Source organism: Adelges cooleyi, unplaced genomic scaffold, assembly GCF_023614345.1.
Source record: "Adelges cooleyi isolate 19-005CV unplaced genomic scaffold, UGA_ACOO_1.1 ACOO_flye_CR_arks_rails_tigmint_CR_PRNA_21, whole genome shotgun sequence".
NCBI classification, from domain to species: domain Eukaryota; kingdom Metazoa; phylum Arthropoda; class Insecta; order Hemiptera; family Adelgidae; genus Adelges; species Adelges cooleyi.
Window position 1 is genome coordinate 9,967,684 of NW_026095871.1, and position 14,632 is coordinate 9,982,315.

Below are 14,632 nucleotides of genomic sequence, written 5' to 3' on the forward strand. Positions count from 1 at the left end.
TTTGAATATCATTAAATTGTATTCAGTTATTAAGATGCAAATTTGTATTACTTTACTAATTGTTACAAATTTGTTTGTTACAAATTCGCATGGAATCGTTTTTCTTAATGGGTACTTAATTATTAAGTAGCAGGTAAAATGTGTTGTCCTTTTATCTCATAAATATAGAAGAACATATTTGTTTTATTAGTATTACAACTATAATTATAAATGTTCATCACGTTTTTCAACTACATAGAAATATGTAAACTAGGATAGTAAAAATGTACCAGGTCATTGGGGGATAGAGATGAGCTGTTGAAAATAGGTCATTACATTTTTTAAATGCAAATTTGTATTAAGTTAAACCACGCAATGTTGTTTTACATCGAATCGTTTTTTTGTGTTTTCATCAAAAACTATTTAATATGTAGTGTTATAAAGTATTTTACTAATTTTTAATGGCAGTTTTTCGTTTTGACAGCTAAAATTGTTCACACTACGAGTCAATAGCCGGGAAGTACCTGTTACAGTATTGAAGTTATTTAATATAAATCTACCTTTACTTTGTGGTGTAGGTCTTTTAAACATTGTTTGTACAGACGATTAAATGTTTATATGATTTTTTATTTTTCGCAGTCGGCAGGCTTTATGTTCACGTACTTTTTAGTGCTGGTTCAGTTCCAAATAGATGGTTACAAACACGCAGCAAGATAATTGAATATAAATAAAACAGTTAAATGTGAAAAATGGCCTTGTATTAATAAATATTTATACGTTGGATATTTGATTTTAAAATTAATATTAAGATAAATGTATATTATCTTATTGTTAGTTCATGTTAGGACTATTATCTTTAAATATATGTAATCGATTATATAATTTTATTGATCATAAAATGAAATGATCAAGAATTAATTTATGACTCATCGTAAATGTTGAAAATGTACGATCTTATTTGTTCTTTTATATTAATGATGTCTTTTTTGTATTTATTTTGTAAATTACTTTTTAGATTTATATAATGATTCGTTTTGTTAGTAAAAAAACTTTGATTACATACGGATTGAATATAGACTTTGCTTTCAGTCTTAAAATGTAGTGCAGATTCCAAGATTATTAAGTTAATAATAATTTTTTAATTCATCAAAGCATTAACACATACACAACAAATATTTACATTTATGTTTTTTTTTAGTACAAAATATTTTTTAATTCTGTATGAGCGCAGATAAAAATTGTACTACATTCCACCTTTCCTCCTGCTTTAAACTTGAAACTTTAATAACTTCAAAATAGTTGTCCAAAACCGGTTATTGACCAGTCAAAATATAATTATAGTATATTATTCTCAATTTAAAAGGTAATAAAATATGTACGTTACCATTCAAAATGTAAAAGTTGCTATCAAAAAAAATTAGTTGGGAGGGTGTAAAAAAAAAAATTGTAGAAAATTTAATTCACATTGTATAAAAAAAATATGAACAAATAATTGAATTTCTTTTTAAACACTTTGAGAAATTAAGTGGTCCATGATAAAAAAATCACTCAGTATATACTTAATGACGTAATGATAATAACGTCAGCACTATGACACTAAACGTGACTGACAATATTTCAGAATGACCCCCAACCATAACACATGTCCATGTCAACATTAACCCATGTAAAAATGTGTACTACTAATATTAAATAATAATTTATCTTACATAATTTATAGACGGATAAAAAGGATAATGGTCCAAAAAGTGTAGGTTTAGGAAGAGTTGACTTTTTTTACTTTTGACCCACCAAAGTACCATTTGCATACGATTTCGGATTTAAAAGTGGTGCTACATGAGTAAATCGGTCAACAGGAAAAAAGTTATCGTGTCTACAGAAAAAAAAAAAAAACATCATTAGAAAACCAATACCTTCTCTGTTATCGCAAGTTAAAACTGACTGTGAACCACACGATTAAACAAAAAACACATAAAAAAAAGTATATACATTCGGCGATTCGGGTTAAAGCGTTTAGGTTATGACAATATTAATTTGTTAAAATTGTGCGAAAGTTTTTCGTAACGAAAAATCCGTCTGATATTAATAATCAGTTATTATTTTAAGTAATAAGGTTTCTTTTGTGGTAGTAAATTATTTTTCGAATTATCACAGATTCTTGACTGAGATTTTAAAATGTTGGGAAAAAACTGTCTCCGCTTTCTTGATACATATCTCCAAATATTGTCTGATAGGAGAGTTACACATATCATCTAAAAGAAACATTATCTCTGTCGTCTTGACAAGATTTTTACAATAACCTTATTAGTGCTTAAAAATTGTTTTACCTTTATTTAAATAAAAAAATAATTGCGTTTTTAAAAAAACCTCGTCGAGGTCACAAATAACGTTCAGGACAATTTTTGGAAGAGCTGTAATATGATAACCAACTCATGTTTTTATACCGTAAAAATGCATGTGCATAAAAAAAAAAACAATACCTTCTCAGCTCCGCATCGAAGCTAAAATATAATAGACAAAAGAAAGTCATATTATAAGTGAAAAATACGTTGTTCGTTTAGAGTTTAAATATTCATTAGTGGTTTTTTCTATAGTTTTTTTAACAGAAAAATTAAAAAAACTAAAAATATGTATACAAGTATATGCCATCTTTTATAATTCAGTAATTTTGACAATACAAGTAAAGGTTAAAATAACCCTTTAAATATTTAAAATATCCAGTACTATTATATATAAAAAGTTGGCGTAATATTTAATAATAACAAGTAGTTTTACTTTGTACACAGCCACTACCTGAACTATGAACAAGCTATTGAAGGGTTTAATTTAAGGTTAAAATAACAATTTAAATATTTTAAATATCCAACTTAACTTCCACGTGCCCCACGTGCCCTTAGTGTAAAGACGTCACTGTCCAGCTCTATTATAATTAAAAAGTTGACGGAATATATAATAGTAACATGTAGTTTGATTTAGAATACAGCCATCATCTTAACTATGGAGAAGATGTTGAAAGTTGGCCGTTTGGCTTCTATCGCTCCGGTATATTACCTTAATAAAATGTTTGGAATCTTACCAATTGGTTACTCATACTACCGAATAATGAACATCATAACGAATACTAAAGATTTTCATGGAAGATTTCATAATAACAGTAAGAATAAATAAAAAATAAATAACTATGAAAAAGCATTTACCTCATACCGTTGTAATTTTAAATATTTTTGATAAGAAATACCTATTATGTGGCTTATAAGAAAAATATATATTATGGCTTATGTGTAAAATATAGAAATAGCGATACGAGTTTAAATAAAAAATAAATAACTATGAAAAAGCATTTCTCAAATATAATTGTAATTTTAACCAATTTTGCTAATAAATTCCTATTATGCTTATAAGAAAAGTAGAGGAATAGCGTATGCGAATTTTAAATCTAAATTGAGAAGTTGATTTGTAATAATGTAATGTGGAAAGTGAAAAAGGAACCTCTTATCGGCATTTTCCAAAATTGCATTAGTGCTATTTACTGAATACTGATTGATCTTTGAACAACTTGAGACCTGGTAAATCTTTATAGCTAAGTAAATGACTATGATGCACTTTGTAGTTTGCAAACATTTTGGCGAGTATCTGGAAATCAACCTTCTGGCGAAAAGGTACCTCATATATTTAAATATCTATCAACAGCGTAATCAGAAAAAGGAAACTAAGGTTTGATGGTTTAAATCTATAATTTAATTTTTTTTTAAATTTGACATTTACTCATACTGTAAAATCGAGAACAATAGTAGTCCGAAAGATTTTCATGGGAGATTTCATAACAGCTGCAAGAATAAATGTGTTTGTTACAATAACCTAGAGAAGAAAAATCTGTGTGGGTCAGGAAAAACTAACTCAATTTTATAAGCAGAGTAACTATAACCTAAAATTGATAAAATTTGATATAAGTGTACTTGATGAATTCGATAACCGATAGATTAACGGCATGTTATTTGAAAGCCCAAATTATGTATGTAAAAATATAAACTTTAAGTATGGTCGCTTGATTATTGTGATTGTGTTTGGCGTCCCGATTTTTTTTGATTTTTCAGATTACGACGTACGTTTTCACGTGAGCAAAACAGCAATCATACTTTGGATATTGCAGATGGCAATACAAGTGTGGACGTTAATCGGCATGTCGAAAATCATTATTAAGTTTATAGCCAATAATAAGACAGGCAGTTGTTTGGTGGACAACTATTGTAGTGCGTTAGTTGTGATCCTCTCGCATTTAACAATATCTCCAATAATAATCATTTTGGCCGTGTTCCGTTTGAAAAAAACCGTCCGTTGCATGAACATGGTCGTAGTCCTGTTGCTTCGGTGTCGATACTCGCGCGGTTTGCCCATCGCCTCGTTGGCCGTACTGGTGTTGATGTTTTCTATGATACTCAAAATAGGAGTTTTCCTAAAATATTCCGCACACGCAAATCCAATGGTTCAATACGCTTTTTACGCCTCTTTTACGTGCCCCTTATTAATCGTGCACCTGGTTAACATTATGTGTTTGGTATCTCAGAACTCCTACGAAGACATTAACAGGTAATATTATTTATAGTTCTTATACATTTCACAATGGTACACAAATTTACAGGCAATATTAATTTAGCAGAAAAATAAAATGTACTTATTGTGTTATCGGCGCAGACCAAGATTGACAGGACTATAAATTAACCGTTATAAATTGTTACACAAAATAATTATCGCACTCCGCTAACCTGTTTATTTCTGCAATAAATACTTTCCTTGATCGAATCCATCGTTTATCACTATTGATACGCCCTTATTATGTCTTAAAAAATTACCAAATAGTTTGTTATTTCTTTGTTTTATAACGCCCATCATAATTATTTTCTTTTTTATTAGATGTAATACGTCTTATAAAATAATTTAAAAATAAAAAAAACCTATAATATGTTTAAAATAGTTTTATACTATTTTGTAATTATAAGAATTTTAAAGAAAATATAATGGAATATTCTTTTTACTTCAATATTTTTTTTATAAAAAATCTTAGTTTTCAGATACAGTAATACAATTGTACATGTTAACATTTATCAATTTTCTTATTGAGTTAATTTGGTTGAATTATTGACTGTAATTTTTCCAACCTTGTTTTAATGTTAATTGATAACCCTAATTTATATTACATAATATCTCGTAGAAAATACATGTATATACATATATATTATTCTATAGAGAAATGGGAGCACTGTGCAGTTTGATATCAAAGTCTGAACGGGCGTTGCGATTGAGATCGGTGATGAACGATCATTGGTTTCTTGAAGACTTCATTGGACATGTATCCAATACTTTCGGACCAGAATTGTTATTTATAATGATGGACATTTACATTCAGTTATTTTTAAGTCTGTATATATTTATATGGGAAATCATAGTTCGTAAAATGATTGTGAACATTTCCACGTATGTTAACGTATGCATTCACATATGCATTGTGGCGGGGAATTTGATTTACTTGTGTTACAGATGCAATGCTACTGCCAAAGAGGTAATTATAAAGTCGAATTACAAATTTACAAATTATTCAATTATTTTTTATCATATAAAATAAATTTGGGTGGTATGTGTAAAAGCAATATGGTTAAGATATTTTGAAATACATTTGTGAAAATCGTGACAACAAGATTTAATAGAAAACGGTAGTTTGTTACATTACTTAGGTGAATATTAGCTCTAATCCACCTAATACTTAATAGAAGATTCATATATTTGTATTAACTAATAATACAAATATTTACTTTTAAATTTAGAGTCAACGGATAATTTCTCAAATTCGACATTTGGGAAATGTGTTGGGTGACGATCCCATTTGTCAAACTATTGTGAGTAATTATTTTATTATTATTAAATCGCGGCGCTTACTAATTCATGAATAGTGATAAATAAAAAAAAATAGTGTGATTATTATAGTAGAGGTGTAGATTGAAACTTTGAATTTTTAAAAATAGCTTATAGTTTTTGTACTTATTAAAGTAATTTGCATAGAATCGTTTTCTTAATAAGTACTTGATCATTATGTAACTGATAACAGGTGTAATTATTAAAAAAAAAAATATATATATATTATTATATATTATTATACATAAGTTTTAAAATATTTAATGAATTCTAAACATTGTGTGAATCATCAACAAATTAACTAATTGATATATATTGTTATTAAGTATTTGTAATTGGCGTTTTTAATTTTTTGACAGCTAAAAGTATTCACACTTCGAGTCAATAGCCGGGCAGTACGTATTACAGTATTGAAGTTATTCGATATAAATCTACCTCTACTTTGGGGTGTAGGTATTTTAAATAAGGCTAGTATACACAAATGTAATGTTTAAATGATTGTCTATGTTTCGCAGTCGGCAGGCCTTATGTTCACGTACTTTTTGGTGCTTGTTCAATTCCAAATTATGGTTTCAAACACACATAAAGAGAATTGAATATAAACAAAACCGTTCAATGTAAAATATGGCCCCGCATTGACAAAAGTTAATACGTTGGATATTTGATGTTTTAAATTTATTAATACAATAAATGTATATTGTCTTATTGTTAGTTCTAGTCCAACAAGTATCTTTAAATGTATGTAATCAATTATAATATTTTATAAATAAAAAAAAAATGATACAATTTAATAAATATTAATATATTATATAATGTAAATGTTGAAAACGTACGTTATTATTTATTCTTATAAATAAATAATTTATTTTTTAATTCGGAAATTATATTTTTAATTTAAAATACCTACACATGTTTGATTATTTCACATTCGAAATAGAATAGAAGTAACAATAAAATAGTATATAACAAAACAAAATAATCTATAAATTCAATAGAGATGTGATTATTATAAAATAATGGAATTTCATTTAAATCTAGACATTGTGTATTTCAGAATTGTTTTTAATTTTTTAACTTATATCAAAAGCATTGACCTTAAGTCATTACATTAATTGAAATTAGAAAACTGGCAATATAGCTTAATACAAATTATTATGACTGATAAAAAATGTATTTTTAAAGAGTAGTTTTTCATGTTTGGGTATCGCGTCTATACCTATTCATGCAAATAAATTATATTTGAATGAATACTATGACTTGTTATGAAAAATAGCTAAAGGAATAGCCGTATACAAAACTCAGTTAATACTTTATTTAACATTGTATGTGATCAATCCAATATATTTTTAAAGATACATGAAACTGCTTTACTAAATTTCTTATTTAATGTTAATAAATATGATACAAATATAATAATAATAAACCACCTTTTCTCAATACTCGTAAATATTAAAACTGTCTAATAAGTTTTATGAAAAGGCACTTGATATGATTTTACATGTTTTACTTAACCTTGCTCAAAGATTACTTGTGTTTTATAAACCAACAATTTTCTTTACCAAGAGATTGAAGACACAAACGATACAATACTTGTCACTAGTTGTGTCCCGTTATATGGACATAATTAAAAATAACAACAATAATAATTCATAATTATAGTTGTACCTATAAGGTAAATTTATTTTTCTATAATAAAAATAGTGTTACTGTGTTGGGGGAGCGGCCACCGAGATAAACATAGCCAAGGGCTCACATGGTAACTCCCTCTTTCTTCATGGGCATTTGTATGGACGCATGTAAAATCACGGAAAATATTATCACGGACTGTACCATTTCGGAAAGTAATTTTACGGACCGTATTGTTACGGACCGTACTAACACGGAAAAAACAAAACCGTAAAACTACGGGCCGTACTTCTACGGAATCTTAAATGACACTGACCGTATTAGCACGGACCGTACGAATTCGGAAAAAATTATGCTACAGACCGTACTTTTACGGAATCCATAAACACTCTTACCGTACGGACTGTACAGATACGGAATCTACAGGGTAGCATGTAGTCATATGCCCGATTTTTAAATGTTTATGATATTTCAACTGTTACATACATTTATACACTTTTATAAACATGATTTTTTAGTTTTTAAATTGTTATTTTAATATTTTTTAAACATTAAAAATGTTATACCTATTAGAGTTGTGACCTTACGCCGCACAGTGGGTCAAAATTTAAATCTAGTTGGACAAAACTCTATTTTTGAACTATTTTTAAAAATTATGATATTGTTAGAAATAAGTTGTTAGATAATTGGTTACGATAAAATGGTTTCATATTTGAACTTTGGACGTCTGGTGACAGAGGTATTAAACTTAAAAGATTTCTTTTGTGTGGCGCGCTAATAAAAATAATCGAGTCGAAACTGTTGATCGATTACTTGTGCTTATCCTATTTTCCTAGTTTAAAATTTATAAGGTTATTAAAATGGATTCTGAAGCGTCAGGTATGTACTTTTATCTGGTTTAATCGTTTGCATACCAGGTGTATGTTATACATATCTATTGTACATTTTAAAATTACTATTTTTGTTTAAAATATTATAACAATTTTTACTTTGGCTGGAGTTTTAAAAAAAGTTCCGAAAAGTACACCGACTTTTTTTAATTAGTACGAAAACATAACTTGTAATAAGCATAAAAGAGTAAAAATCAAATTCCTTTGTTTCCCCTTTTGTTAAATAGAGCGTATTCTATTTAACCTTCATGCTCTCGCGCCTCCTAAAGTTACACTACCGCTCGCGTGACGGCAATTTGTCCGTCCTTATTTTTTTATTATTTTCGTGAGTTATTCTTTATTTAAGGTGGATGTTTCGAAATATTTAGAGTCAATTACCTCTAACACAACATTGGAACATAAAAAATGCTGACCAAAAATGTTTATTTAAAAATAATAGAAATATCCTTCAGCCGCTCGTATGGACGGCAAATTGGCCGTCCTTTTAAATTTTTGAGAAAAATTTTCTTCAGAGCATCGAGGGAATGGTAAAAGGTTCTTGTAATTTCTATTGACACTTGCCTTTCCTATATGCTTCCTTTTCATAATATAAATCCAGATCGTAAGTATAAAAAATACAGGCAAAAATTCTCATTTTCGCTCGCGTGGACGGCAAGTTGGCCGTCATACTGACACTACTGAGTTTGTGGCTATACTGAACTGCTGGGGTGGACTAGTTTGACCAAATTCGATCATATTCTATCGGAGATGTATAACTAGAGAATACATACCCTTCTCACCGCTTCCTTGGCACTTTGGACAAACATTTTTGAGAAAATGTATAAGGACGGCCAGTTTGCCGTCCGCGCGAGCGCATGAAGGTTAATGTTGTCACGTGAATCGTGGTCTAGTCGGCAACGCGTCTCACTATCGAAGGCGCCGTACCGTACGCAGTCACGGTTCAAGACCATGCCAAAAATAACCTTTTCTCTTATTTTATTTTTTCAATTTCTCTTTTGTAGGTAGTCATGATAAGCCCGACTGTGTTCTCAAGTAAAGTAAAGTAAAGTTTACGAGGAGAGAATTATTTATGGTGTTAAAAAATAAACAGTTTTAAAGTTTTCGGCAGTTAAATGTAATGAACACGTATTAGAACTGATACTAGGCAAATTTGGTGAGAATGAACTTTCTAAAAATTTTCCTAAAAAACTATAAAAACTAGATAAACTTTTATAGTTTTTCTAGTTTCTAGTTTTTCTAGTTTTTCTAGTTTTTCTAGTTTTTCGAGTTTTTCTAGTTTTTCAGGTTTTTCTAGTTTTTCTAGTTTTTCAGTTTTTTCTAGTTTTTCTAGTTTTTCTAGAAAAGATAAAAAAACTAGAAAAACTAGAAAAACCTGAAAAACCTGAAAAACTAGAAAAAATTGAAAAATAAGAAAATACATCGTGAATACCTTATACGAAACTATTCGATACCCGACAATAAAATTAAACACATTTACTTAAATACTTAACAACTTCCAATAGGCAATAACACAATAATAAATTATAGTTAAATATTATTTAATTTTGTGTTATATATTTTCATATCTGTGTATTAGTTATCATGTTATATTTATGCCGAAAATAATAATTCCGAAAAAATTTAGAACCAAAACATATATTAACCGAAAATATAATAGCCGAAAAATATTTAAGTCGAAAATAATATTTACTAAAACTATTTAGGTCGAAAACAATGTCATCAAACGTATTTTAGCTGACACTAATTATTTGAACAGAACCTTATAAGTTATAAATTATAATAGTATACAAAAACACTGTTACGCACGCCGTGTGACCGCGTTGTGTCTACTGTCTACGCTATTTTTATAACATCTGTGATAAGTTCCATTTGTTATTGAAATATACAGCTTTTTTTTATTTTGTGGTTGATATTTTTTTAACTAGACTAAGACTTATCACTATTGTCCAGCTAATATATCAACAATGTCTACTATACAATAGGGGTTTTAATAAAAATATAATATTTTCTACAAAGTTACTGTTTTTATTTTTATTGATTTACAATTTGGAAATTACATTTTTTGCTATTACTCCGTTATAATATGTGGTGTCGGCCGCACAACATACACAAATAATAATCGTACATTTTACATAAATATTGTACATGTTGGTATCTCTTCGGATGGCTGTTTGTCGAGTGGCTCCGTGTCGATTTTCGGTGGCTCCTTGTCGAGTGGCTCCGTGTCGTGCTCCCCCCCAAACACCTGTGGTTAAGCTTCCTGTTAATCTCAATATATTTGTATAAAGAAAATAGGTATGTGGGTAATTCATATTAATCGCAATATGGCTGCCGGTATTCTTTGCGGCCGTGTGCTATAGCGTATGTGAGAACGCGAGCAGCCATCTTGTGAAAATTGATAACACGAGGAGCCGACATACCGATTGATGTTGTCCATTTGTCCATAGAGTATTTACTCTATGATGTTGTCACGGTGCTAAACACTTGATAACAAACTAAAATGTTTGATAACACTGTAACGCCGCCAACGGTTGCAATTTACCAAAGCCAAAATGTAACGTATGTCCGAACTCTGAGGTGTATAATTGTATAATAATATTTATTTTCAAAGGAAAATACCACTTCATTAAATCTGTCATTTACCTACATCGGTTATTGACTTTTTGAACGATCTTAACTAAATTATAACACCTTTACCAGTCAAAAATGATTCAAGTACTATACTTCTGTGGTTTATAATTTTAATAACAATTGAAAGATAAGTTTAAAGTTTTTTGTTTGATAAAAAAAACCCTTAAAATGAAGTTGTCGACAAATACCGATAGAGCTACACCTGAACGAAGTAGATATTATACAAACTTCTTGTGTAAAGGGTCTAACGTTCAATCCGATGAAGAGATAAAAGATGTATTAAAGTCATATGTAAGTTGAGTGGCCTGAGAACATGTTGTTGTTTCTAAATGCCAGCAGGAATTCTATATTAAATCGGTTGCCATTTTTACTTTTTGTCTAAAGCACCGCTTATCTGTATAATCTAAAATCAATAATATGTGCATACATTTCATTAATAAATATGAATTTTTAAATTTTTAATGACTGTTGTAACCTTACTTTCCAAGTATACCTTGTAATTGATTGGTGTCAATTGTTTTTAGTATGATGTAGAAATTATAAAAATTAACCCTTCTTTCGAAAGAAAAATTACCAATTTCCTCAAGCCACTAATGTCAATGTTGCAAGAAAATGTCGAAACATATCTGAACTCTGAACACGGTGATGATAATCATCGAGTCGAATCAATATATTCTGGAATGGCTGGTATCGCTGTGCTATTTAATTTCCATGCGTTGAAAACACAAAACCAATTGAATACTAAAGAGGTTTGTATGTTTATTTTTTTAGGTGAATAATAAATATTTTTGTATTCAATTTAGTTTACTTTGACAGAAAGCCAAACTAATCATTGAAAAATGTTTATTAAAATTACATACTACTTCCAATCGCGTATCATACCTAACGGGGGAATCAGGAGTTTATGTAACAGCTGCTACGATATATAAAACACACATGGACTTCGTTAATGTGAATAATATGATTAAGAAGTGAGTATTGAAATAAATAAATTATTACACAATTATTTGAAGTGTAACTAAAATTGTATGTTATTAATTCTTAGAGTTACAGATTTGTTACCTCGGGTTTTAGATGAAGATTATTCCGATGAACTATTGTATGGCCGTGCTGGATATTTGTATTCGTTGTTACTCCTCAAGCGTGTAGGATGGAAGGACCCGCAGAGAGACAAGTTAATTCGCCAGGTGCATAAAATATATATTTATATTTTTTTAAAGTTTTTTTTCTCTCATTTAAAGCGTATTTTATAAATAGATAGTTTCGGCAATATTAAATTCTGGCATGTACTTTTGTGTCAAGGAAAACATAAAGAAGACTCCAATTATGTATGAGTGGCACTTAAAGAAATATTTAGGAGCAGCTCATGGTCTTTCAGGAATTTTGCATTGTCTTTTGTTGGTATGATGTATTGTTTATTTATTTATTTATTAATATGTTACAGACTATAGTAAGTGTAACTAAACTACTTGTTCTGGTTCTAATCGACTGCTAGACTGACTAAAGTGGTTGTCTACCATAAGTCATGTAAAGCCTAATTTAAGGATTCACCGTTAAATGAGTAAAACGGTTCCATGATTCTGGATTTCTCCTAAAAATTGGCCAGCCGCTCTGTCATTTGACGAAAAATTGATGATGGTTATGTTTAACCAAATAAATGCAATGACTTAATATTGCCGCTTGTTTGCATTAGATCTTCAGTTGTTCGTTATTTACATTATATTAATTTTATGAATATCGTTTAGTTGAACATTTTAGTTGTTGAAAAACATTTTTTTTTATTATAGGCAAACGAGTATTTGACTAAAAAAGAGTTGGATGATCTCATCAAACCTGCATTGAACTATTTACTCAGTTTCCGATTTGAATCGGGCAATATACAATCGTCAATAAACAATGATAATGATCGTTTAGTCCAGTGGTGCCACGGCGCTGCAGGTGTTGCCCTAACTTTTGCTTTAGCTTATAAAGTGAGAATTTTGTTTAAAACAACAAATTTTGTTGCGACATGTTGATTAGCTGCTCTAGGTTGTAGTTTGACTAATTGTTTATGACTGTTTTTGACTCTTAAATAAATCTTTTCGGGTGTTAGCACTACTTGAAAATGACTGTTTATGGTTTCAAGGTTTTTCAAGACAATCAGTATTTACTTGCTGCTGAAAAATTTGGAGAAGTGGTCTGGAGTCGAGGTTTGTTAACTAAAGGTTATGGGTTGTGCCATGGTGTTAGTGGTAACACTTATACATTTTTAGCACTGTATCAAATTACCAAAGTGAGTAGTGCCTGATTTAATGTTTTTTGATTATTTTAATTTCACTTTGTATATAACAAACATAATGATACTAATTTAAATCGTTCTCAATCTTACAGAATTCTAAATATTTATATAGAACTGCCAAATTCATGGAGTGGTGTTTATCAACTGATCGTCAAAATAGAAACCCTGATCGTCCTTTATCACTGTTTGAAGGTATTTGACAAAATACATATTAAATTAAATGTATATTTCAAATCTAAAATATTTTTCTAAGGTATTTTTTCAAATTTGATCTACTACTATAAATAAATACAGATTTACATTCATATTTTTACAAATAAAATGTGTAAACAGATTATACCTACTTTGTTAGCTTTGTGATGATTCTCCTTAATTGAGGAAAGCAATATAAATTAGGCATGAGCGTCGGAGTGTGTTTGTACACGAGTAGAAATGTATATTTTTTCTTATTTAATTAATAGTTATTCATATAAATTTTTTTTTTCTGTTTATAGGTATTACGGGAGTTATTTATATGTTGCTGGACGCTCAAAACCCTTTAGAAGCAGAATTCATAGGGTTTTAGAACACACATATTTATATTTACTGTAAAGTATATATTGTAAATAATTTAGAACTTGATAATACCAAATTGATTTTTGTAACAAAACAAGTTGTACAGAATAAAAAAGACCAGTGTGATTTAATTGTAAAATTTCCTTTTTTTTTTTTAATTAATGTTTTGTTTATTAATTATATAGAATTCTTTTTAAATAATTGTATTTTTTTTTTTTGGAAGGAGGCTAGATTTAATTTGTTCCAAAGAAAATAACTCAGTCAAATTATAGACAAAAATTTACTCATAGTTGGCCAAACTAGTGAGAACGGCCATAAATAGTTTATTTTTTATCATTTTAAAGACCTGTGACTGCCAGTATCTGAGCTCTGTCTCTGTTATGCCCGGAATCGACTTAGCTGGCTTTTTTAAATTAAGATTTAAATTGTATTTTTTACAATGTATATAACATAATACAGCCGCTATAACACATATAGTATATAATTTAACTTTTTGATGTATGTGTTGGTCAGCAAACATTAGTCTGTGCAGAAACATAAAAAATTTAATCAGTTTTTTTTTTAATTTAACGTTTTGATATTATTGGCTAGTGTGGTTTCTGTAATCGGCGATTCATTATTTCATCACTTAACTTCACAAAGCGCAATAGTTCACTTTTTAATGTAAAATTTATAGTTTCTTATGACAAAAAATTACATAGATAGTATAATTCACAAATTAAATAAAAAATGAGAAGGTCTAATTTACTAAACTGCTGAACTGTAT

General features: G+C 29.0%; 1 protein-coding gene and 1 long non-coding RNA gene across 2 annotated transcripts; both read left to right on the plus strand.

The window, feature by feature from the left end:
* The first annotated feature begins 5,329 nt into the window (after positions 1-5,329).
* On the plus strand, positions 5,330-6,279 carry LOC126834470 (uncharacterized). Its single transcript, XR_007685073.1, has 3 exons — positions 5,330-5,536; positions 5,799-5,870; positions 6,246-6,279. It is a non-coding gene; the product is annotated as an uncharacterized LOC126834470 (long non-coding RNA).
* Positions 6,280-10,874: 4,595 nt separating this feature from the next.
* LOC126834421 (glutathione S-transferase LANCL1-like) lies at positions 10,875-14,005 on the plus strand. Its single transcript, XM_050566327.1, has 9 exons — positions 10,875-11,324; positions 11,558-11,782; positions 11,850-12,004; positions 12,079-12,220; positions 12,291-12,434; positions 12,821-13,003; positions 13,159-13,305; positions 13,404-13,503; positions 13,806-14,005. The coding sequence occupies exons 1-9, from the start codon at positions 11,202-11,204 to the stop codon at positions 13,874-13,876; spliced, it is 1,290 nt and encodes a 429-aa protein (XP_050422284.1). The 5' UTR covers positions 10,875-11,201; the 3' UTR covers positions 13,877-14,005.
* The last annotated feature ends 627 nt before the right edge of the window (positions 14,006-14,632 follow it).